Source organism: Anguilla anguilla, chromosome 2, assembly GCF_013347855.1.
Source record: "Anguilla anguilla isolate fAngAng1 chromosome 2, fAngAng1.pri, whole genome shotgun sequence".
NCBI lineage: Eukaryota > Metazoa > Chordata > Actinopteri > Anguilliformes > Anguillidae > Anguilla > Anguilla anguilla.
This window is the reverse complement of record NC_049202.1, coordinates 31,067,893-31,092,257: the sequence shown is the minus strand read 5'-3', so window position 1 is coordinate 31,092,257 and position 24,365 is coordinate 31,067,893. Positions and strand designations below refer to the sequence as shown.

Sequence of the window (24,365 nt, the reverse complement as noted above, 5' to 3'; positions counted from 1 at the left end):
ATGTGTGTTAGATAAGCGCTGCTTTGTGGCGCGGAAGAACTTGGGCGGAAAGGGAGTTCAATTCGTTTAGAACGTTCCTAAACCATACCACGAAACTTGACTGACTGTTTGCATAATCAGCAAACATTTTACCAACATTATGGTACATAATATTTTTTCTTGAATAATACGTTTAAAGGTGTGCCATTGATTCACTGCGCGTGCCATATCTGTTGTTGACCAAGGTGGTTAGGCAGCCAAGATTAACTAAAAATGGAGGACTTGCGTGATGACTAATGTAGTCAAGGAATCGCATTATTTCCAATCATTTTATAGCTGAGAGATACTGCTTCGTTGCGAAGACACTCATTCAACAAACCCTCACATTTAACCTTTTTAACTAGGTGTCAGTATATTGAACTGTCGGTAGTTGTATTTAATATATATAGCATTTCATTCGAGTTTGCAACACTTTTTAACTGCACGCCACCTACATAGTTGCAAACCTAGAAATATTAATAATGATTAACTGATTTAAAAAAAGAATGAATTCGAAACATGATTGGACGTTCACTAAACGCCAACATGTAACGTTCTCGCGAGATGCAACTTTGTGGTTGTGGAACATGAAGAAATGGAGAATTGGAGAGACCGAAGTAGCTAGCTAGCAAAGTGCGTGTGGGGATTTTTTTAAAACGTTGTCGGTCTAAAATGTGTGGGTGAGTATTGGGCCAAAGCTACCTCGCAGTACAAGCACGTGCTTGTATTTTTAAAAATCGTACAGTATGTGTACGTTTTCTCGTGGCAAACGGGTCGAGGGCTTTGATAATTGGTTGTTTTAAAGAAGCTAGTTTTCTAGTGAGCTAATGTACTCAAACAAACCTGTGGTAGCTGACCGGTTATTTTTGGAATTCCAGTATGTTGGCTGTGGTCATTACCGGTGTTCTAGATCAAAGTACGTTAGCGCTAACTAGCTGTGCACATTTATACTTTGACTCATGTGGCATGACCAGTTAGAACTGTACATCTAGGGGTATAGCACCTAGAGATCACTAAATAGAGGTGAGATATTTGTTATAAAGCAAGGTTATGTTAGCCGATTGGCTGTCTAGTTTGCATTTCATTTGGCAAGTCGGCATGACCGGAATTGGCTAGCCGGTTAACGTTGTATTTTTCCTCTTGCTGTACAAAGTAAATACAACGCGTTATTACGGTGGGTAACTAGCTTTTTTTAAACCTAGCTAGCTAACTAACTTTAGACTGTTATTGCAACCTTACTTGAATTTGAAATTTGATTACGATTCGTCTGCTAATTGGCAGTAGCTAGATGCAGATACCACGATAAGTTCAAGTATGTATCGGGTGTATTAGTCCTCTCCAAGTTAGACTAGTTCATTGTTGCACTCTGTAGTAGCTAACAACAAAATATGTAAGTGCAACCTATTTATGTTGGTATAGTTGGATACAACAGACATCTTGTGAAGGTATCGTTAACTGATTTAGGATGTAGGTATGTCATATTTAAAGAAAAACTCATTAAAGCTGAATGAGTCTGAGCTGACACATCACTGCAATGTAGATATTCCTGTGATCTTAAAAACAAACAAACAAATGCAGTAGGATCTGGTTCTCTTTGCATTGTCACTTGAAACTAGCAGGGCCTGTTGAAAATGATCACAAGGAAATAAGATGTATGTTTATCTTATTTAAAATCCTCGATTGTTGCTCTTGTATGCTGAAACGAGCATCAGTGGTGTCTTAATGAACCGGCGGTCACGGGAGAAATATGAGACAGAGATTCCACTTTAATGGGCAAGGTATAATTTATGGAATACATTATACCTTGGGTTGGATTCTTCTGTTATTTTCATTGAAGCACAATAATTTAAGGTATTTCGTTTGCATATTTAAAGACTACTCCTTATTTTCTGCAGTACATAATCATTTCAGATTGTGAGAAATCATTTTATTAAATTAATTTTACCAGCTCGGATCTATCGTCCGTCTTCCTGTCTGAAATTCTTGCTGTCTGTGACAATTGTGAGCAAATGTGGATGTGTGGCATTTCATCATGGAAGAGGGGGAAAAAAAATCTGTCTCTCGACCTGATTTTGTGGCATAAATCTGCTCTGACCTGAAGGGTATTATTTGTAAGAGTCAGTAGTCCACGGCTGAATACTAACTTGGAGCATCTTGGTTTAGAAACAAAGGAAATGGGCCTTTATACTAGTGAAACCAGCCCCCAAAAATGTTTGTGTTCTGGACATAATGCTGAAATAAATGGCAGAAATTGCAGGACAGTGTTATGCCTTGATAACTTTTGTCTATAAGGTATGTTCAAAATTGCATAGAAGTTGAGTGTAAAGATATTAAATCAGTGGTAAATGCCAAATTCCATGATGTTTATCAAGCCCAGCTCAAAAAAGCTGTGCAAAACTACCTATTGTAATGGACTGATGTGACCTCATCTGAACCCACTTTAGACTTCTGTTGAAAATGTTTAATTTATATTGAGGCCTCAATTTGTGGATATGCTGTATGAAAGCTTTATGTTTCTGCTGTGGGAATAGCCTGTAGGTGTGCACTTCTGAGATAGTGACTCTTTTTCCACTAGTTTCAAATTACCAGAACAAACCATTTTGGATATTAATAGCAGCAAGTGTAGGAGCCTGTCACTGGCTGTTCATAAATGGCTTGCATGATATTGGATAACTGGTTTCAGGTTACAGTCAGTCAGTCAGTGTCCTATGTAAGTGTTGAGAAGTTATTTTCAGCCTTGGAATTGCAAACTGTCAGTCCATCATATTTTAGAGCAATATATTCTAATCTGTTTACTAATCTTACTGATTTGTGTTGGTGGTGGGATTAAGAAGTTTTCAAAATGAGTAACTTTTCATATAGGGCCCAATCATCACTTAAGATGAACACGTTTAACCTGGACTTACATGCAAGTTTAGTGCTTTTTCTCCCCCTACTTGCATCCTAGCTTGGGTGACTTAGTAAAAAATAGTTAGGTGTGTATAAATATAAACCAGAGAATTGAAAGAGGGTTTACTCTACTTTTCACATCACAGTGAGTCTGTAAATTGCCATAAAACCATATTGAGTCAATTTGGTAGTGAATGTAAAAGCATTGTTGTACCTTTACAATTATTCCATATGCTGATAATTGTAAAGGTACGACAATGCTTTTACATTCACTACCAGATTGACTCAATATGGTTTTATGGCAATTTACAGACTAACTATGATGTGAAAAAGGGAGTACACCCTCTTTCAATTCTCTGGTTTATATTTATACACATCTAACCATCATATAGCCCTCACCAAGTCCATACAGTATATAAATCTGTCACCAAAAAGCCAGCAAGGAGGAGCCTTGCTGGCTGTGAAAAAGTGCACCCCATGTTTGAGTAGCTTGTTGAACCCCTTTAGCAGCAACACCTTGAACTATGCCAATCACTTTCTGTATGTTTATCTGCCTCTTACCTTGCATTGGAGGAATTCTGGCCTGTTCTGCTCATTGATTTTTGAGGCCATTCGTTTACGCACACAAGGTCCCACCGCAACATCTCGTTGTGGTTCATGTACAGACTTCGCAAACCTCTGGCTCTTTTCTTTTTCAGCCTTGCAGTTGTAGATTTACAGGTGTGCTTTGAATTATTGTCCAGTTGCAAGATCCACTTTTGACCAAGCTTTAGCTGCCAGGCAGTTGGTCTCTTTTTTTGTGTAGAATATTCTGGCATACGCGGAACACCTCGGATCAAATTCAGACCATGCCAGTGCCGACTGTGACTGGTTGCGCCATAGGGTGATGAGAAACTGGTGATAGCATCGCCCAGGGAAAGGGAGGGTTCTGTCGGATAGGGTTCTACTTGCATTGCTGTCTAGCAACCTTTGCTGACTGATCGTGCACCCATAGATTGCAGATGTGCATCACTTATAGGTCTATATAATATTTATATTTGTAATATTTATATTTGTATGACAATATGTGGGACAAATTGTCATGCAGACCATATTTTCATTTGGATGATTTGGGAACCTTTTAAAAATGTATTTGGGCTATACCATGGCTTTTCTGGTTGCTTGATTCTGATTGATCAATGAGTGGTCATTATTTCTGTACAATGACTCATGTATAATGATTATGTCTTAATCTCACATGATTATAACCTCCACATAGGCTACTACTTAGTCAAGTAGTCTGGTCAGAATGGTCAAAACTTTATAGTGTCTGTATGTTACATGGTTAGCTAGGTGATTTTATACAAGATGGAGTTGACGGGAGCACAATGGCCCTCATTTATCAATCTAACGTAGAAACCAGCGCAGAAATCATCTTACGACATGGTTCACGTGTGATTCATGAAACGTTTGTATCTCGCCAATCACAGCATAAGAATGATGGGGCGTTGATAAATGCGGCAGCTTAAAACAATCGTCATTTAAATATCACGCCCCTATATATTCTCAGTTTAGAGGCGTCGCCCCTAGAGTTTACGACATGGAGAAGCGTAATACGGCCAGAAAGAGAAATTTCTCCAACCTAGAAATAGAATCTGAACCAATTAGGCTAGTTCTATTTGGCAGCTGAAAAGTTGCATAGAAGGAAGTCAGAAAAATGCAGTGTGGAAGGAAATCACTGCTGCGGTCAACAGCGTTGCCGTGGAAAATCGAACTCCAGCTGAGGTTGGAATAGCCTATTTAATTTATACATCCATTTCGGGCATAACAGGTGGCGAAGGAGACACAGACCTGTGTCCGAGCCGGATAATGGTAAAAATTGAATAGCCTAGGCTACTAGTATTGAAATAATTACACGGTTGCAAGGTTAATTTATTTCTTCATTTCGTTTTAATGATGTTATAAACATGCTTTCGTTTCGTTCGTTTCGTTTTCGTCTTACGGGCGCGTAGAGGTCTTCTGACAGAGCCAGATCTGCCATTGCCGAGATTTGATGACTGTCAAAGCTTTTGTTTAAATAGGTGACTGAATAAGCATCTAACCTAATTGCTTGTAATTATGTCACCAGTAGCGTAGCCTAACAAGTTGGCTATCTCAAAATGAAAGAGAAATTAATCTCATAGCCTACACCAAAAAAACTGTTAACCCCGTTAATTGCAAACAATTTTAAAATAACTATTTATGTTAGGGATATGACACAGTCGATGTAGTCCTTTAGAATATTTTGCCATGGGCTATATATTTTGAAGTGATGAATATGTGGCTGCATATGCTTAGATGCCAGTCAGAATATGGTCTAATAACAATTCTCTGACTCAGCCAGATTTACTATGCTGCACCGCAAGTCCACACTGACATGAAAACTTGCGTACACGAGTTGAGACTTGACCTGAGATTTGATCGTAGCCTCCACTCACGTCCAAATTGATAAATGCCGAGCTTTGTGTGGAAATGACCGTACGCCCAGTTTTCTGTCGTACGTTCGTTTCGTAAATGAGGGCCAATGTGCATTGTAAAAGAATACATCTTGGTGCAGATGACAGTGGAGCATGGTAAGTGTAGTCTAACTTAATGTTAGCTACTAGTGGCCATGTGAACTATCAGCTAATTTGGAGTAGCCTATGCATTGTGTAAGCTATGCCATGGCAAGATGATGGTATGTTTTGATTGTGGGATGGAAGGACAATCAATGCTAGGAGATGAGATTTTATTACAAAAAATCATTTATGCTACTATTTTATTATTGCCCATTTGTTGCCTTTTGCAGTAGCGTTTAGGCGCCTCCATTTGCACCAATTGGAACACTTTTTTTCTTCATTACCAAAAAAAAACGAAATTTCCTTCATTACTGTTCCAGTAGTCAAAGTAAAGGTGCTTGAATTCATTGAGTTGTGTTCTTGTTTTAAGAGAAAATGGTTTCCCGCAAACAGCCTAGTTCTATAGCTTTATATGCTTCTCAAAATACCCTGCAGAAAATTCCAACTTAAACCAGCCTAAGATGGACAAACTGGTTTAAAACTCCTTAAAACCCAGAGCTTTTTCAAGGAATGGTTTTTGTAATTTGTGATTTTTTCTGTAGTGATTATGTACTTCTGATATTGGATGAAACAAGATTTATTTTCCCAGTCGTGCCCTAGGATTTATAGAACACCAGGATGAATGTTTGGTGTGGATTGAACAAAGCAGTAAAATTTGACATGCGTTTTCCCAAAAGTGGGCCCAAGTGTCCTCAAGACCTCTCCAAATTGGAATATTTTGTGTATCTTTTTGCCCCAGCCATATTCCACTTCCAGATGCTAATTCCATTGAGGGTGAAATTCCACAAAACAAATATTCCTTTTTTACTCATTCTCTCTTTTTGACTTAGCCCTGGATTTCAGTCAAATTGTGTCCTTTTGGAGAGCTTCTATGAACAAAATGTGTTCATAATGGTTATTTATCACACAAACAAAATTTAATTAGAGACAATCAAACCAGTTGGTTTTACCTTGCTGTATGCTCTGACCTACACTCAGTTGTCTGGCTGCTGTAAATCAGGCTTGTAAGCTGTAAACCTCCTGATCAGGGTAGGAGTTCACAAGGAGGAAAATTACAAAGATACATAGTCAAATCATTAACGATTTACAATAATGTAGTGCCCTTTATCACTACTGCAGTGTCTTTTATGCATGCATTTGCCTATAAACTAACAAAGCTCTGATAAACACATCATGGTTCTGTGTTTGTCTGCGTTTCCTTTTTGGGCCGCCAGATGGCGGCACTTCAGTTTGTAGTTCTGTTCCTTTTCCCTGTTTAATTGTATTATTGTTTTCAATTATTCTATTGTTTTTTGGTTATCTCGTTTTCCCTTCCCTCTCTGTGTGTGCATTGTGCCCTCCTGTGTCTCGTCAGTGTTGTGTCTATTTAAGTTCTTTGCTTCCCTGACTTGGGCTGGTTCCTTGTGTTTCCGTATGTTTCTCTGCCTCTGTGTTTCTGCCCATGAGTTCCTGCCCTGCCCGAGTTCTGTTTTGCCTGTTTTTCTTTTTGGATTTTTGGTTTCTGCTGTTTTTCTGTTGTTAAGGATTTCTTTGTGTTTTTCGAGAGTTGCCCTGTGAGGCTCTTTTTTCCCTGCTTTTTGTTACCTGTTTTGGATATTAAAGTCTTTGTTTGGAGTTTTGTGTTTTTCACTCTGCGGTTGGGTCCTGGTCCCCGTTCCCTGACAAAACGATTGATCAAGTGTGTGCTAAGCTTCCGCTCCCTCACTTTGCCAAAAAACACAAAGTGAAAGTTACTGGGTATGCAGCAGAATTTATGATTTCAGCTAGAAGAAACTGTCTGTATCTTACATGGAACGTAGGATACGTTTGAAAGCTATGTAAATGAGCTTGAGGAACATAAGGCTGTTAGGTCTCTGTAATGTATACAACGTTTCCGAGCAGCGTCACAAATCATGATGGGTAGAACATGGAGAGGGTCAATTATTTTCGCAGTAAGAGTTCAGTCCTCAACTACGAGCTTGCAGCTCCCAGCTCACACCTTGAGCTGTATTCCCAGCTCACTGATCTCAGCACGCTGATCGCAGCTCCCATTTCCCACCTTGCTTAAACATCATTTTTATCTTTCTTTACATAATAATCTGATGTCACAAAGATTTCGCTTTAGTTATTACAGCTCGGGAAGCTACACCGCATCTTAGTTCAATACTGTGTCTTTAGAAATTCATGCTTTTTCAGCCGGAGAAGTGGGCTGTCTCTAGTTAGTAAAATGCAAGGGGCCGTATTTCCCTCATGGCATAGCTCCCCCATGGTTCCAATTCAGACTTTGCTCCACAACTGTCTATATGAAGGCAATAACTAAACACAATATATACATATATATATTACTGTATCACTTGAACTGTTAGTAAGTGTAATTCAGCATTTATTCGCGATTTCATTCTCACTCTTGCTGTGCTGCGTAGAACTCTGGGAAAGCGGGTGGTGCTAACTGGATTTTCCAGTTGATTGGACATTGACTGCACTGACAGTTCTCAATAGTCAAGTCAATGAGTGAGTCTGAGATAAAATTTAAAATGTGAGTTTGATATTCAAGAATTATGTTGAAGAGAATAAACATGTGGACATGACTAAAGAAGGCTGTTGATTTTTACAGTATTCTATGGGATTAATGTGTACAGTGCTTGAGGCTGGAATGATTAATTCCTATGGGCTTATCACAGTACATTTATGAAGGCACATGTGCTTGATTTTATTTGCCTTTAACCATTGAAACTCCTCATAACTAAATAGGCCTATATTGTATGCATTTGTAACTGAGTATATTGCGTTATTACAGTGTTCTGTTGGCTCCCCAAAGTACTGAGGTAAATTTAGGTTCATTACGCTACTTGTCATGAGATGCACTTGGGCGCACTCTCAAGCAAACTATCACAAGTTAAATTCATCACCTTAAAATATACACCTTTGCAGAATTAAATGTGTTTTGTATTGTGAACGCATTGCGAGTTCTGGCTGGTGGTTCAGAAATATGACATTACTGGCTGGCTTTATCATGTGAAACTAAACATACCTACACAGAAGTCAGATACTTTTCATTTTCATAAATTGGAAATGACGTGCCTATGTTGCCTTAATAATGTGAAACTATAGACAGGCTTATGTTATTAATTTTACATAAGCCTGACTCTGTCAATGACTGCTAGAAATGTCATGCTCTGGCATGCATATTTGGATGTTTAAAGTTATTAAAGGATAGTCATTCTATAAGATAGTTATATTTTCCTCATCAAAATGAAAGAAAACGTAAGAATTTAATCATCCAGAGGGATATCCATTTATATGCCAATGCCGATTCCTGCGAGGTGTGAGCTGGGATTAGCGAGGTGTGAGCTGGAAGCAGCATGGATTGTACCTGCTTATTTCTCAGGTAGTAGCTTGCTTTTAGGTAATTTACTTGCCACTGGAATGTCTGATATATTTTTTTGCTTTTTGTAAGTTAGTAGTTGCTTTTTTAGGAAAATGGCATTTTCCGTGTTTGAAATTATATTTACGTACATAGGAATGTTCATTTTCAAATGCTCCGGAAAACGCTTTCAGTAGTAGCATAGGCTAATTCATGATGTCAGTATGAGGTGCAACAGCACCTATCACATAAGAGAGAGACTACTGGAGCAGCAGTGGCCTGTTATTCCTACGCTCTCTGGTCCCAAGGTGACTCCAAGGGGAAATGCTACTTTGACCTGAAGCACATGGCCTGCATCCCTTCGAATGTGCCACAGTTTTCCTTAGTATTCAAGAGTATGCCACAGTGTCATGTCTCCTGTAACTTGTGAAAGGACTGCTGAAGTCTGCAGAACCTTTGAAAACAGCTGCAGCTTCTCAGCAAACAGCAGAGAAGGAATGTGACCACTTTATCTGTGGACAAACTCAGCATTGTGCCTCTCTCAGCAGCCCTGGACCCTGGAGGTCAGAGAATGAAAAGGGTAGGGTGGTGCAGATTTGTTCGGATGGAAGCTGTCAAGGCTTCCTGTAATGGTGTGAACACCAATTAGCCTAAATCTTTTTAAAGCAAATTTTTAGTAAGGGTGGCTTGGGATGGCAGGGGTCTTTATTTTGATTCAGTCTCCACAACTGAATTAACTGGACTCTGTATTAATGCCCATAATTTTGGATGACATATTGGATGTCTATATATATGCGCACGCACTCACTGGCCACTTTATTAGGTAGGCCTACACCTTGCTAGTACCGGGTTGGACCCCCTTTTGTTTTCAGAACCTTAATTCCTTAATGCCTTAATTCTTCGTGGCATAGATTCATCAAAGTACTGGAAGCATTCCTCAGAGATTTTGGTCCATATTGACATGATAGCATCACGCAGTTGCTGGAGATTTGTCGCCTGCACATCCATGATGCGAATCTCCCGTTCCACCACATCCAAATGGTGCTCTATTGGATTGAGATCTGGTGACTGTGGAGGCCATTTGAGGGCAGTGAACTCATTGTCATGTTCAAGAAACCAGTTTGAGATGATTTGAGCTTTGTGACATGTGATCCTGCTGAAAGTAGCCATTAGAAGATGGGTACACTGTGGTCATAAAGATATGGACATGGTCAACAACAATACTCAGGTAGGCTGTGGCATTTAAACAATGCTCAGTTGGTACTAAGGGGCCCAAGTGCGCCAAGAAAATTTCCCCCACACCATTACACCACCACCACCAGCCTGAACTGTTGATACAAGGCAGGATGGATCCATGCTTTAATGTTGTTTACGCGAAATTCTGACCCTACCATCTGAATGTCGCAGCAGAAATCGAGACTCATCAGACCAGGCAACGTTTTTCCAATCTTCTATTGTTCAATTTTGGTGAGCCCGTGCCAATTGTAGCCACAGTTTCCTGTTCTTAGCTGACAAGAGTGGCACCCGCTGTGGTCTTCTGCTGCTGTAGCCCATCTGCTTCAAGGTGCGACGTGTTGTGCGTTCAGAGATGCTCTTCTGCATACCTCGGTTGTAACGAGTGGTTATTTGAGTTACTGTTGGCTTCCTATCAGCTCGAACCAGTCTGGCCATTCTCCTCTGACTTCTGCCATCAACAAGGCATTTTCTCCCAGAAAACTGCCGCTCACTGGATATTTTCTCTTTCTCTGACCATTCTCTGTAAACCCTAGAGATGGTTGTGCGTGAAAATCCCAGTAGATCAGCAGTTTCTGAAATACTCATACCAGCCCTTCTGGCACCAACAACCATGCCACATTCAGAGTCACTTAAATCACCTTTCTTCCCCATTCTGATGCTTGGTTTGAACTTCAGCAGATCGTCTTGACCATGTCTACATGCCTAAATGCATTGAGTTGCTGCCATGTGATTGGCTGATTAGATATTTGCGTTAATGAGCAGTTGAACTGGTGTACCTAATAAAGTGGCCTGTGTGTATATATATATATATATATATATGTAGCTACTATAACAACCTCTACTGCTCTGGGAACGCTGGCTTTATACTAGATGTTGGGGCATTGCTGCAGCGATTTGCTTTCATTCAACCAGAAGAGTATTAGTGAGGTCGGGCACTGATTTGGTGATTAGACCTGGCACGCAGTTGGCTTTACAGTTGATCCCAAAGGTGTTGGATGGGGTTCAGGTCAGGGCTCTTTGCAGGCCAGTCAAGTTCATCCACACCATTCTCGACAAAACCATTTATGTTTGGACCTCGCTGTGTGCCCAGGGTCATTGTCATGCTGAAACAGGAAAAGGTCTTCTCCAATCTGTTGGGGGAGCACAAAATTGTCTAGAATGTGATTGTATGCTTTAGCATTAAAATTTGCCTTCACTAGAACTAAGGGGCCTAGCCCAAACCATTAAGAACTGCCTTAGATCAAGGGGTGTCCAGATACTTTTGGTCTGACAGTGTGTATGTGCATATAGCCTATATTAAATATCTGTATCCCCAACATCCTATATCCATTTCATTCTCTCACAGGCCTAACTGTAAATTATTATTTCTGTGTGCGGTAGCCTATTTCTTGTATTATCCACAGATTTTTTTTAATTCATGGATAAATATTTACTTTGCCTTTGTAAATTGGATATGTGACAGAATTTGATATTGCCTGCACAACTGAGGCAAGTGAACAAACTTCAAATTTTGTTTCATGAACATTTCAATTGACCACCCACCTTGACTACTCCTGCTTTGTCAGACAATGTGTTAAATCTTTGGGAAACATGACTAATCTTAGCTAGCTATCTCAGGAGATAATTGGACATTTTTGGAGATCAGGAAATATAGCAACAAGAAAGTAGAAGTTAGGTAATGTTGGGTAGGTAGCTAGTTAACTTAATTTGGATATCACTGTCAATCATCCAGTCTGCTGTGTTAGCCAAGCCAAACCAAAACAAGTCAACAGGTCCGCAGTTTAGCGACCATAATGTTACTCTATTCTACTACAGTTTAAAAACGTTGTCTTGCCTTGATTTGTCAGGCTAGCATTATGGAATAGCAGTGTGTATAAAAATATAAGTGCACATAGAATTTTGACAGAATTGGCTAGTAGGACATGCTTTTTCACAGTTTTGTTTCATTTTTAATTTCAGGTCCCCTGTAGATGAGCACAGGAGGACATCCTTCAGCTGGTGACAGGCCACCAACCATGGCACTGCACTGGAGTCACTTGACTGTGGTGCTCTTCCTGTCCCAAGCTTGGGCCTTTCTGCATACCCAAGAGGAGGACTCCATCCCAGAGGAGTGGGTCCTCCTCCATGTGGTGCAGGGGCACATTGGAGCAGGGAACTACAGCTACCTGAGGCTGAACCATGATGGCAACATCATCCTGCACATGCAGAGTCTCAAAGGCGATGCAGACCTGTACGTCTCCGACAAAACCCTACGCCCCAGCTTTGACACATACAAACTCCAGTCGGTCACGTGCGGGCAGGACGTAGTTGTGGTGCCTGTGGACTTTGTACGCCCTGTGGGCATTGGGATCTATGGGCACCCATCTCACCAAGAAAGCGAGTTTGAAATGAAGGTGTTCTATGATCAGACGATCCCTGAAGACCCCTTTGACAAGAGCTCATACCCCTCAGACAATGGGGGTAAGCAAAAGAGACATCCGCAGGTGTCTGATGAGGACTATCAGGAAGACGAGTCTATCCTGTGGACCATTCTGATTGGTATTTTGAAGATAGTGCTTGAAATTTTGTTTTGAAAAGTTTGCCTTGATATCCAATCACCCTGGGGATGAATTACTGCAATTTACAGTGAGAACACTGCAATTTGTGTCAAGCTAAATTTTGCACTGTGAGTTTGATAGTGAGTTAAAATGCAGGGACCAAATGCAGGTGCAAAGAATCATTGTGAATAACATGCTATTTTGAGAATGGAATGATAGACTTTGATGACAGGGGGACATATCAGAATCTGTAGATTAATATGCCTGAATGCTATCCTTTCTCAGAATCAAGTGTAGTATTCACCACAGCCAAACAATGTTTTTTTTTTTTGTTTTTTTTTTCTTTCCCCCTAAGCAAATCTCTAATTTTACCCACCACTGGTATTAGTACTGTATATCGGGTTTTCATGTACCATGTTGAAACCACACTTCTAAGCCTGTACTATGCAAAAATAGTATCAGTATAGAGCGGAGACGTGCTTTAGTGCCTTTGATCGATTTCTTTTTTGAATGTGAATGTAGTTCTATCATCATTCACAATCATTTATTCATCAAAAAATGCAGAAGGGAAATGCAGATGTTTTAATGTAATGTAAGGATGCGGCCCTTGAGATTTACAGAGTCATCTTGTCCCAAATGTTTAACCAGGTTTGCAGAAAAATCACTGAGGTTTGTTGGTATTGTTTGTAGCCATAAAAGTCACAAATTCCCAGCTAGTTGTTTATTGTACATGGCACAGGAGCCGAAAGCTGTGGCTTGTGATGCTGTGATGTGCTCAGACACATTGGTCTACATTATCTAGCAAAGGAAGGTCATGCATTTCCATATGCTAACCACTTTGATTCCAGGATGTGCCCTCTACTCTTCCTAATGTTTCTGTGTCAACAAATGAAAATGGTCAAATCGGCATGTGCAAAGAGGAATTTTTGATAGGAACACATGGCAAGAATGGTATGGAGAGATGTAATTGTTTCTGAAGCATACTCCCTACCCCCCACGCCTTCACTTCTAAAATCCCATTCAACCATTCAATAAAGTCTGTCTTGGTGAGCTATTTGTTTACCTTACTGACAGAGCCAAGCCCCCTCTAGTGGCCTGCACATTTTCAGATGGCCCACTGCCAGTGTGATGTGGCTGCTGCCTCTGCAGCTTCACATCCATTATAAAACCCAGTAGAGTCCAAGGCTTGTGCTGGGCCATCATATGCTCAATGCATCCATAGACATTGGTTATTTTTTGTGAGGCAAGGAGGCAATTCTTTAACATGGTTTTATTTTAAATCACTTGAGCATGATATAGTTTATTGCAATTCCTGTAAATGTCATGTCAAATGCTTTTCTGTTCAATCATTTAGATATTTTGCACTGTTTTACTTTCTGTTAGTCTTAATCTCAGGGTCATGAAATTGACTTCTGTCTTTTTCGATTGTTAAAAGGTACAAATGTAAATCAGTTCACTAAATGTTTTTAAGGGTTTCATTAAAAAAAGAAGAAGTTTGTTATAAATAATGACCCAGGGTGCTGTTCTCTAAATTGATACGTTGGATAATGCGGAAATAAATTTTTTTAGACCGTATGTCTAAAATTTGTTATCAGACATTTTTTATGCCACTTGTTCCCGTTGTGAATGTTGAAGCAACATGGTTTCTCGATTCAAAATTTTTGGGAGGTAAATGATTTTTGTGGAATTTGTCAATGCAAGGTGCTGCACAACATTTGTTTGCTACAATTCCCCTTAACGGGATAAAATGTATTTTGCTTTGCACAGCGAACTAGAGATGCTTATTAGAATTTTCAGTGTGAACTTGACAGGGTCCTATGTTTTTGACAACATCAGAAGGAAAGATTGGTTTTGATGTGGTGATCAACACCCCAGGAACAGGCTCAGGTAACCATGAAGGATGAGATGGCAACAGCAGGTCCAGTCGGTGACAATTTATTAACCAATGTGTGCACACAGGGGAGTACCTCCTGGGCAGTCCATGAGAACTCTGAAGAAACTTCCTGATACATTTATCTTTTATTGGCAACGATCAGAATCCCCATAAGTTGGTCACACCCAGAGAATGTATCCAACAATTACTTCTCTCCTCGTTGTAAATCACTCTTCTTCAAACCCAACTGCTGAGTACCTCAACAGGCCCTGAAGTAGCTGTACCTGGCTGCACAATTAGTCATAGGATATCAGTATGAGTGTGAGCCCCAGTTATGCCACAGCAGCCCACCCTTAGTTAAACAGACCCAAGCTCTGTTGAACTAACCTTAATTTGGAAGAGGAGTTTCTGCATGGTAAACACCAGTCTGCAGAGATAGAATTTGATGTTGGGGTTTACGTATTCTACGTCATGCAGTTCCCACTACTATGTCTAATAACCCCATACCTCCGATTGTTGCTATTACCCCATACCACAATTTTTTGCTATTTCCAGTTGCCCTTTTGATTGTTTGAGAATTGGCTTAATTGAACCACCTTTTTGGATAGACCGATTCCCCTCAACTACCAACTCATTGTTCACCGAGATGTGAGAATGCAGACCTTGGAGATAGATGAAATATGGAACCCACCTATGGTGATGTACAGCCTCCAGGAAAAATGCAGGTTTTGTGGGGCATACATGACCTCTGACAATAAGAACCAGCGCTTCGGTGACCACACACCACTGGATAACATCCATTTGCGAAACTCCTTCAGCATGCTGCACAGTCACAACATCCCACACTGGATGCAATGTCCAATCTCCCAAAAACAGCCTAAAGTACTGACCTGTGGAAGCATAATCTTGCTCCAATCCCCCTGGTGCCTGAGGCGAACGGCGTGACTTCCACCCTCCCCATTGACTGGAAGCTCCAAGCCTTCAGCACCGAGTGGGACTCAAACTGCGGCCAAATCACCAGAATAGATAGGTGTGGTGCAGGTTTATCCCTACAATATAAAACAGTAATGAACTCTTCTGCATATGAGGGTTGTATTATAGGATGAGCATATACGGTACTATTCTGTGGATAACACTCCACAACCACCCAGGACCCTGGTCCAGGCGCAGATTTAAGGATTCCTGGCGGGCTTGATCTAACAAATCTATAGCCAGGAACCTAGTTTCTATGTGATCACATTCAGCATCTACAGCTGAGGCCAAAAGTTTACATGCACTTAGGCTAAATATATTCAAACTCAGTTTTTCACAACTCTGCACATTTAATGTTACCATACATTTCTTTTGGCAAGTCAATTTGGGCATCTACTTTGTTCACATCAGGGGTAATTTTAAAACAATCGATTAGAGAAAAACTGAGTTTGAATATCTTTAGCCTAGGTGTATTTAAACTTTTGGCCAGTGTACATTATTAATGCTGTCTGCTATCTTAGCCCTAGCCCCTGCCACTGGCCCACTGCCCCAACTGAACCCTGTGTACCTTCATCAATTCCCCTAACCCCAGTTCTGATTGATGAGCCACCCAGTCAGAATAACCCTTAACATCCAATAGTGCTTGAATATGAATACGTGTCAGATACATCCTGGCTATGATTCAGATCTTCCAATTTGTCCGCTAGCCACCTTGTAAGGTTTGTATACTTGAAAGGTATCTAATGCTGTACTACAATTCACGTGTGTGGAAGCAATATGGGCATCATCAATCATGTCACATGGTCTTTGATCAGCTAAAATTCGACCTTCTGGGGGTTCAACTAATTCCAGGCATGTGGGTTTTGTTGGTACGGCAGATGTCTTGTGTAAAATACGCACATATTTATCCAGATATATTTTAATTATTTCCTCAATGTCAGCTTCAACTCATATAGGGTAGAATGCCCCTGTTAACCTAATATGCCACATTTCTGGCATGTTCACAGTTATTACATTGATCTACACTGCCTGGCCAAAAAAAAGTCACTATATGGATTTTTTTGGACAGTGCCCACTGTACAAGCCTCTGGAGGCAGTGTTATGATCTAAGGTTGTTTCAATTGGTCAGGTCTAGGCTCAGCAACGTTATGCAGCAATAAAATGAAGTCAGCTGAGTACCTGAATGTACTGAATGACCAGGTTATCCCGTCAATGGATTTTTTCTTCCCTGATGCATATCCAGGACGACATTGGGCTCAAATTGTGAAAGAGTGGTTCTGGGAGAATGAGGAATCATTTTCACACATGAATTGGCCACCAGAGTCCTGACCTTAACCCCATTGAAATTCTTTGGGATGTGCTGGAGAAGACTTTGCGGAGTGGTTCGATACTCCCGTCGTCAATACAAGATCTCGGCCAAAAATTAATGCAATTCTGGACGGAAATAAATGTTGTGACGTTGCATAAGGTTGTCGAAACAATGCCACGACGAATGCGCACCGTAATCAAAGCTAAAGGCGGTCCAACAAAATATTAGAGTGTGTGACTTTTTTTTGGCCAGGCAGTGTATGTACCATTGTGTATAACCCCAATATGTTTTAATGTGTGTATTATTTATCTTTTAAAACTCAACTGGACCTGCCATAGTGGTGGCCTGTATTTTATACATTGAGGCATCTCTTCCAACCTTACAATCACCTTCAGTTTCCCGCACATAAGCCCTGTGAGCTACAGTTGTCTTCCAGCTTTTACTCAAGTTTCCTCTTACACAATAGCACATTTATTACACCTTGATAAGCACATTGTTGTAGAACACCAATCTAATGGTATTTTCACCATTACGGCATCCCCCTGCATGCTCAGTGGAAGGTGTGTGCAATAAGACACATTCATCATATTGCAGAGAGGTCTGGTAGGAAGTGTTTTCCAGAAGGTTCCACCTCTGATGATCAACAGGTGCTTGTTTCTCAGCATTCAGGTAGATCCAGAAAGCCATTCCTCCACAAAGGATGCTGAGGATGATACACATCATCTGAATTAGAGAAGATCTCATCTTCACAGTCAGCAGAGGTTACTAGCACATCACTGCAGTTGTATCAGGCCCCTGCAAATTGGTTTGGGTAAGGGTACAAATTAGCTGTTGAGCACCTCAGAACAGATGTTAATGCATCCAAAAGATGTTAATATTTTTAAATTACATACATTGCAAGGGCTTTCATGCTGAGAGAAAAATGTATGCCTTATTGTATAATACAGCTGTAACAAAATGGGGTTGTAGTAACAGTTTTAAATCCTCTGGATGAGGTGCAGGCTTTACCTGAAACGGTGGACCAACGTGTCACATCCCTCAATCTTCACTGCAGTGGAGGTCGACAGGCACTTATTGATGTCCAGTCCATGCAGCTTCAAACAAATCCTTAACATGCTTCTTGATGCAGACCCAGTCTCTTGAATGTAGTTCAGGGACAAAGTTTTCAGGCTCCCCCCTTTGAGCTGCTGTGACCTTGAAAAGTGATCACTCTTTACCAGTGCATATTTTTTCTTTACCTTGCCTGTGAAATGAGTCCCTTAGTCAGAGTATATGCATTATCTCTGGCACTAGTGTCCATGCCTGTATCCAGGCAAAGCAGCAAAACAGCGTAAGCTGGTTGCATTACAGGATCATGGTTTCTGAATGGTTCAAACTTTTCATGAAATCATGCACCACCCCCCATGCATATCTACTGTCTATGTAGAGGCTAACCTGCTGATCCTCCTCATGCTAGCATGCTTTAGTAAGAGCTACCAACTCAGCTTGTGCACTTAAATGAACTGTATAGTTTTCTGAATTAACAGAAGCTGTATACATTTCAGGATCTTTGATTACCATAACCCAGGCCGTGGACAGTTTCCATCAATGTACATGTGAGACCCATCAAGAAAAATGTTAAAATCCATTCAGTGGGTGGTGATGAGTTTCCCCTTCTGTATTGAGGAGCTCCCCTGGGTTGATCCTAGTGTCATACACCACCTTCATATCCAGAGGTAGGAGGATAGCCTCCCACTTACCTCGCCTCTGGTCTGTAACACAACACAACCCTTACCGTGCTGCAGTAGATACTACAAGCAATGTTTCTCCTGAATATTTTTTCCATTGAGTTCAACAGGGAAATTAATCAGGAGAAACAATGCTTGTAGTATCTACTGCATATCTGGCAGCAGCATGGTGGTTTGAGGCTCATTTGATACCTTGGACCCTTGATGACTTAAAGCCATTCAGCCAACAAATGTGTTCCATACTGTATCAGCATAATTTACAGCTGAATCTAGTCCCACCCCCCAATTCCCATGGAGATCCATTCAAATGCAAAGAGTTTTTGTATCGCATGTAGGACAACCTGAAAATAAGATATCCAGACTCTGTTAATGTTGATAAGTCACAGACATCCGGAAGTCATGGCATGCAAATGAAATGCAATTGAATACAAAACATGACTCTTTTATTTGACATTATGTTAATTTGTCTACTGTATAAGTGAATTTCCCTGTTTCTTGTTTTTCCCCAAACAGTTCACTGCAGCAAAAGTAAATGAGCAAATGGTGGCACATGAGGTCTCAGGAGTGCATTTGTTTAATTCTTTCTAATTTTCTGACCAATAATTTATTGTTAAGACCATTAAAAGCTTCATTTTTTGCCATTTTTTTGCCCAGGAGTGTGTGTGTATGTATGTATATATATATATATATATATATATATATATATATACATATATACATATACACACATATACATATATATGTGTGTGTGTGTGTGTGTGTGTGTGTGTAATCCCTAAACCACTATATATAGATCTTTTTTTTTTCTCCACAGGAACTACTTGTTTTTTGCACAACCACCACCAGGTGGCAAATGTGACACTCAAAACCATATCTGACAGTTAACACTTTGTCCGCGGGACTCACAAATAAACAGTGGCTTGTCAAATTACCGCTGCTCTTATTTAAGTGGGAAATATGTTTTAGTGACAAGCTGTAAATAGGGTCATGCTTGTTACCCATAACATTTTTGTGTATATTTGAGTGAAATGTAGTACATCTATAAACGGCTATTCAACAAATTTTGTGGTCAGACAGTGAAACTTATAGTCAGATAGTTTTGAGCACAGTTTAACATCATCCATGTTAGCTTCACTTAGGTTATAGGGGAGAGTCGGTATAAATGTAACGCATCATAAATGTAACACGGTCAATCTCTTTTAGTACACTGCTGCTACAGTCACCATTTAAGGATTGCATGCGTGCAATTCAGACCTATGGCAAATTATTTATGGAAAAGAAACAGCCACCCGATCACAAGCATTCATTTATAAGCACATACCAGATTGGTCTGTATAGTAGGCTATTTGCTATTTCATTTTTTGTTTGTTTTTAATGCATAAATAGGCTATGGACAATTTTATTAAACTTTTCATTTATTTCATGTAAGACAACCTAATATTGGTCAAATGGAGTGAGTGGTCAGTTGTCAATTAGATAAATGCATTCCATTGCAATACTGTAAAACAATGAACATAACTTAATTCACAGGCCACTACATTGATTTGCAACAGTAGGTTTCATGGAAGTTTTGATGTACAGTAATTCATGGCAGTGCTAATAAAAACCCAGCATAAATTATCTTGATTAAGTTATGAATGTAATTGAAACAGGTGATTACTGACATGCCAGAGCTGTTTGAAGTCTAATTTTACAGTGCTAAGTTAAATATTGTCTGAGAAAATGAGCGAGATCCTTGACCTAAATTCTTCTTCAGCTGAAGTTTAAAAAAACTTCAAAACAGGTGGCCAAATGCTATTGCCCTGTATACTGTGAGATCCATAACGATTGGTACAAATACATATTTTTTTCTTGATTTGTCTCTGCTCTCCACAATTTCAGATTTGTAACCAAACAATTCACATGTGGTTAAAGTGCACATTCGCAACTTTTACTAAAGAGTATTTTTATACATTTTTCTTTCAGGGTGTAAAAATTGCATCCATAGGCCCCCCCCTATTTCAGGGCACAATAATTTTTGGGACATGTAATGTAATGTTATGTAAATTGAGGTAGTCATGTGTAGTACTTTGTACTATATCCAGTTCATGCAATGACTGCTTGAAGTCTGTGACCCATAGACATCATCAGGTGCTGAGTATCTTCTCTGGTGATAATATGCCAGGCCTGTACTGCAGCCATCTTCAGCTCCTGTTGTTTCTGGGCTAGTTTTTTCTCTTCAACATATGAAACAAATGTTCAAATTAATTCAGATATGGTGAATGACATGGTCAGTCAAGTATTTTCCAGTTTTTGGCTTTGAAAAGACCTTTGTTGCTTTAGCAGTAGGATCATTGTGAATGGAGGAGTTAAACAGTAAGCTATCTTTGGCAGGTGTAATATCCCATGTCAAGTTTTTATATATAAACTTGACATGACGTGGATGTTGGGATATTACATCTGCCAAAGTTTAACCCCTCCTGTTTAACCCCTCCATTCACTGGAAGCAGCAGTAGATATAACTCTTTTACAGTGTCAGATATCTCATCTGTGGTCTGGGGCCTCCAGTTCTATTACATGACCCTGTAGTGTTTATCATTAACCAATCATTTGCATTACCATCTTTTAAAGACGTGTCAGCCACAATAAACCTGAGGCAAGGACAAACAATCCTTGTGTAATGATCTCAGGTACCTTAGAAAACAACAACATGATCTACAGTGGTTACACAATGGCAAGGACTCATGCATATTTCACAAAGACTAGTTCATTTAGTCACCTGGAGAGCACAGGCCCCTTTGGCACAAAATGGCTGGCCTATAATATGTACACTGGAAGGGGGAGTTAAAGGGAGTCCAGTTACTGGCCATAGTGAAGCCATGCAGCAGATGTCATGCAGTAGAATGCTGGAGGTGAATTTCATTACATCTTCCTTCTGTTGAATTGGCCAAAATCTATAAACTGTTTTGTTTAACTTCATAATGTATGAAATACTGATGAAATAAGCTATGGAAAATTATTGAAAGTGTCTGATATCGAATAAAAATCAATTTAAATTCATTTATATATGTGTAATCAGTTTTAAGAGATATGTAACACTTTAGCAGCCAGTCTGAAAGTTTACTGTACATATTTGCTATTCGGTTTGTTAGCATCAGCAACTGAGTTGTTGCTTTCTGCAGTGCATTGGCATACATTTTGATAACAGAGCTGTAAATACTTTAAGATTTGCTTGTGCATATCGATAAATGATTTATGGATATCTAAAATCTAATTTCATGTATCTACAATAAAATACTTCATCTACAACATAACTGTAAATAACAATTAATGCTTGAACATTAATCAAGAATCAAGAGGATATTCCTTACAGCGATTGTTTGTGTCAGAAAAAACGAATTAATTTCCTGTCGGAGAAAGGTTCAAACAAATTTAAGGAGTTAACAACAGCATTGTTTGAATTAGTCTTCTGTCCGTGCCACAAGACCTTCAGCATGTCATTTTCATCTTCGCCCATAGATGGCAACAAGAGATCATATCACTGAGTCCCCTCAGAACTACTGCAGCCAAAGAACAATAGTGGAGATCAGTGAACAGCGTTGAGTAATTATGATTACTGGTATTTTTTTCACAAACCTGTTTTCTTCTTGTTTTCTATTGTCAGGAAAAAGGCTGAGCATTCACTTTTTTCATTTTTCATTCATTTTTATTTGGGAAGCGGATTATCTCTTTGTAATAGAACTAAAGTTTGATGCATTGCTTAAAATGCTCTTTGGACACTATGCCATAGGCAGTGCTGGCATCTCCTCCCTGCCTTACCATACTGATGAATATCAATTATCACTGAGCATGAATTATATATTAAAGCACTCATTAGCCATTTAAACCCATTACAAGCTTTTAATGAAAGACCCAGTGTTGCAGGCATAATGAGTTTTGGAGCTAGGGTGTAATGACATTCTACATTGCCAGGCTGTTGAACCGCAACATGACCACAGCAGAAAGGCGGTGGGCCTCCTCATGCATAATGTACTTGCGTCCAGGCACCTGCCTCGCACCTGTTCCCTTTTCATAACGGCAGCCCTGACAGTGGGTGGGAACAGGGCGTATGTGGGGACAGCCTGGGTGTAGCGCACCGTTCATGGCTGTTTCCTCTGACCAGCAAGAAGTTCATTTGGTGGAGGTCTGTTGAAAAACTATGAAAAACTGTGAAAATTAAGTTGGCATTTCTGCTGAATATCACTTATAGTGTACTATCACTTTTTAGGTGATGATTCTCAAGCATGGGTGGATGTTCTTGATGTACACCTGTGGAAAAATTATGAAAAAATACAAAAAGAAAATACAAAATACACACACACCCAGATAAATACTGTAGCTACAGTACAGAGGTAACACATGAAAATGAGAAAGTACGCATACCATGATTACTACACCCAGAAAATATTTGTTCACCACACAAAGAGTAATGTTTCAACCCGCGCTGCGTCCTCATCAGGATGCATTTCTGTGCTGATAAAGGCCCAGTGTGTTTTCCGCATAGGAGAGATATGTCGAAGTACTTAAAGTCAATGTTCTGGACAGAGATTCAGATGGTATAATCTGACTATTACTTTCCACTTGTCCCGCTGGTGTTTGCATTGTACACAGGAATTGATGACATGGAGACCCACATTCAGCCAAAATCAATTTGGTTCACTTTTGAAATAAGGGGTATGTAAATTCCATAGATCATAAATAGAGAGAGATGGTAAAACATATATTTCTTGCAACTCATCCTAATGTTTCAGGGCACCTAAGACACACTCTTCACAGGCACAAGCAGAAATCCCAGTCAGTTTGTGTTGGACATAAGGGAAATGGTGTGGCATGGATCATTTCACAAGGCAGTAAGATCCTGCCTGCCTCATGACCTAAGAAACAACCCATCACCTGGCCAGGGTTAAATTGTCTAGTCATGCGCGTAAACATTTAAATGACACAACCTCTGGCTGCCCAGATGCTCTGCGATACTAGCTGCCTGGCTGCCCAGGCATCTGTGTTCTGCTTGCTGCCCCTGTGGATGTTTGATAACTATTATGCCCATGAGTGCAGTTTCTGAGTGATACACTTGTGCTGTCACTTACCGGCTGCAAGCAACTGACTACTAATACCAGCCTCCTCTCTTGCATTTTTTTTGAAGAGCAGTGCAGATGTTAAGCTGCCTGGTTGCACAGCCCTCAGACAATTGAAGATGACTGCAAATATTATCAGGAGAATAATGCATTCAAATAAATTAATTGAGCAGTCTAAAGAATAGTCTAAAGAATACTTGTGCCACCTTAAGTAAGCCGTATACTTTGTACGAAGTAGAACTTTTTGAGCAAAACAAAGCAATCAGAACAACTGACGAACAAAAAGATGCGGTGTTGTGTGTTCGTACAGTGCAGTGTGCGACGGCCTCCAGGGAGAACCTTTAGAAAAGTTCTTTCTTGTTCTCCTACTTCCCCCTCTCAGCTATTGGTCCAAATATCACATAGTTGGTTACGTCACGGTTGAGAGTTCAGAGGGCTGAATTCACATGCTAATGTACGGAGAGTCAACGCCAGTCTCTCTTCTGTAGAGTTCCCGCATGTTTGATGAATGGTGCTACTCGTTGCAGCACGTCATCAAAACACCTAGCACACATCGTAAATAAGAGAAAGTAAACCCCCTCGTCTAAACTCGCATTTGCCGAATGTACAGACAAAACTCTCCATTCTCCGTCCTACTCTGATTTAGAGGGCGAACGTACCATCTTCTTGGCCTTTTTTTCTTCTTTTGTATAGCTACATAAACTAAAGCCACTTTAAACTTTTTGTTTTGTGTTGTGATCTCGCGTAGCCCTTCTCTTTATATATCCATGGCGTAGCCACAAGGCAGAGGTC

At 40.1% G+C, this 24,365-nt stretch overlaps 1 protein-coding gene across 2 annotated transcripts; it reads left to right on the top strand.

Moving 5' to 3' along the window:
• Window positions 1–30: 30 nt before the first annotated feature.
• On the top strand, window positions 31–14,183 carry c2h6orf120 (chromosome 2 C6orf120 homolog). 2 transcript variants are annotated; one of them, XM_035404130.1, is made up of 2 exons: window positions 31–142; window positions 12,022–14,183. In XM_035404130.1, the coding sequence occupies exon 2, from the start codon at window positions 12,033–12,035 to the stop codon at window positions 12,633–12,635; it is 603 nt and encodes a 200-aa protein (XP_035260021.1). In that variant the 5' UTR covers window positions 31–142; window positions 12,022–12,032; the 3' UTR covers window positions 12,636–14,183. The 2 variants fall into 2 exon arrangements, with proteins under 2 accessions (XP_035260021.1, XP_035260020.1); XM_035404129.1 differs by lacking the exon at window positions 31–142 and adding an exon at window positions 185–698.
• The last annotated feature ends 10,182 nt before the right edge of the window (window positions 14,184–24,365 follow it).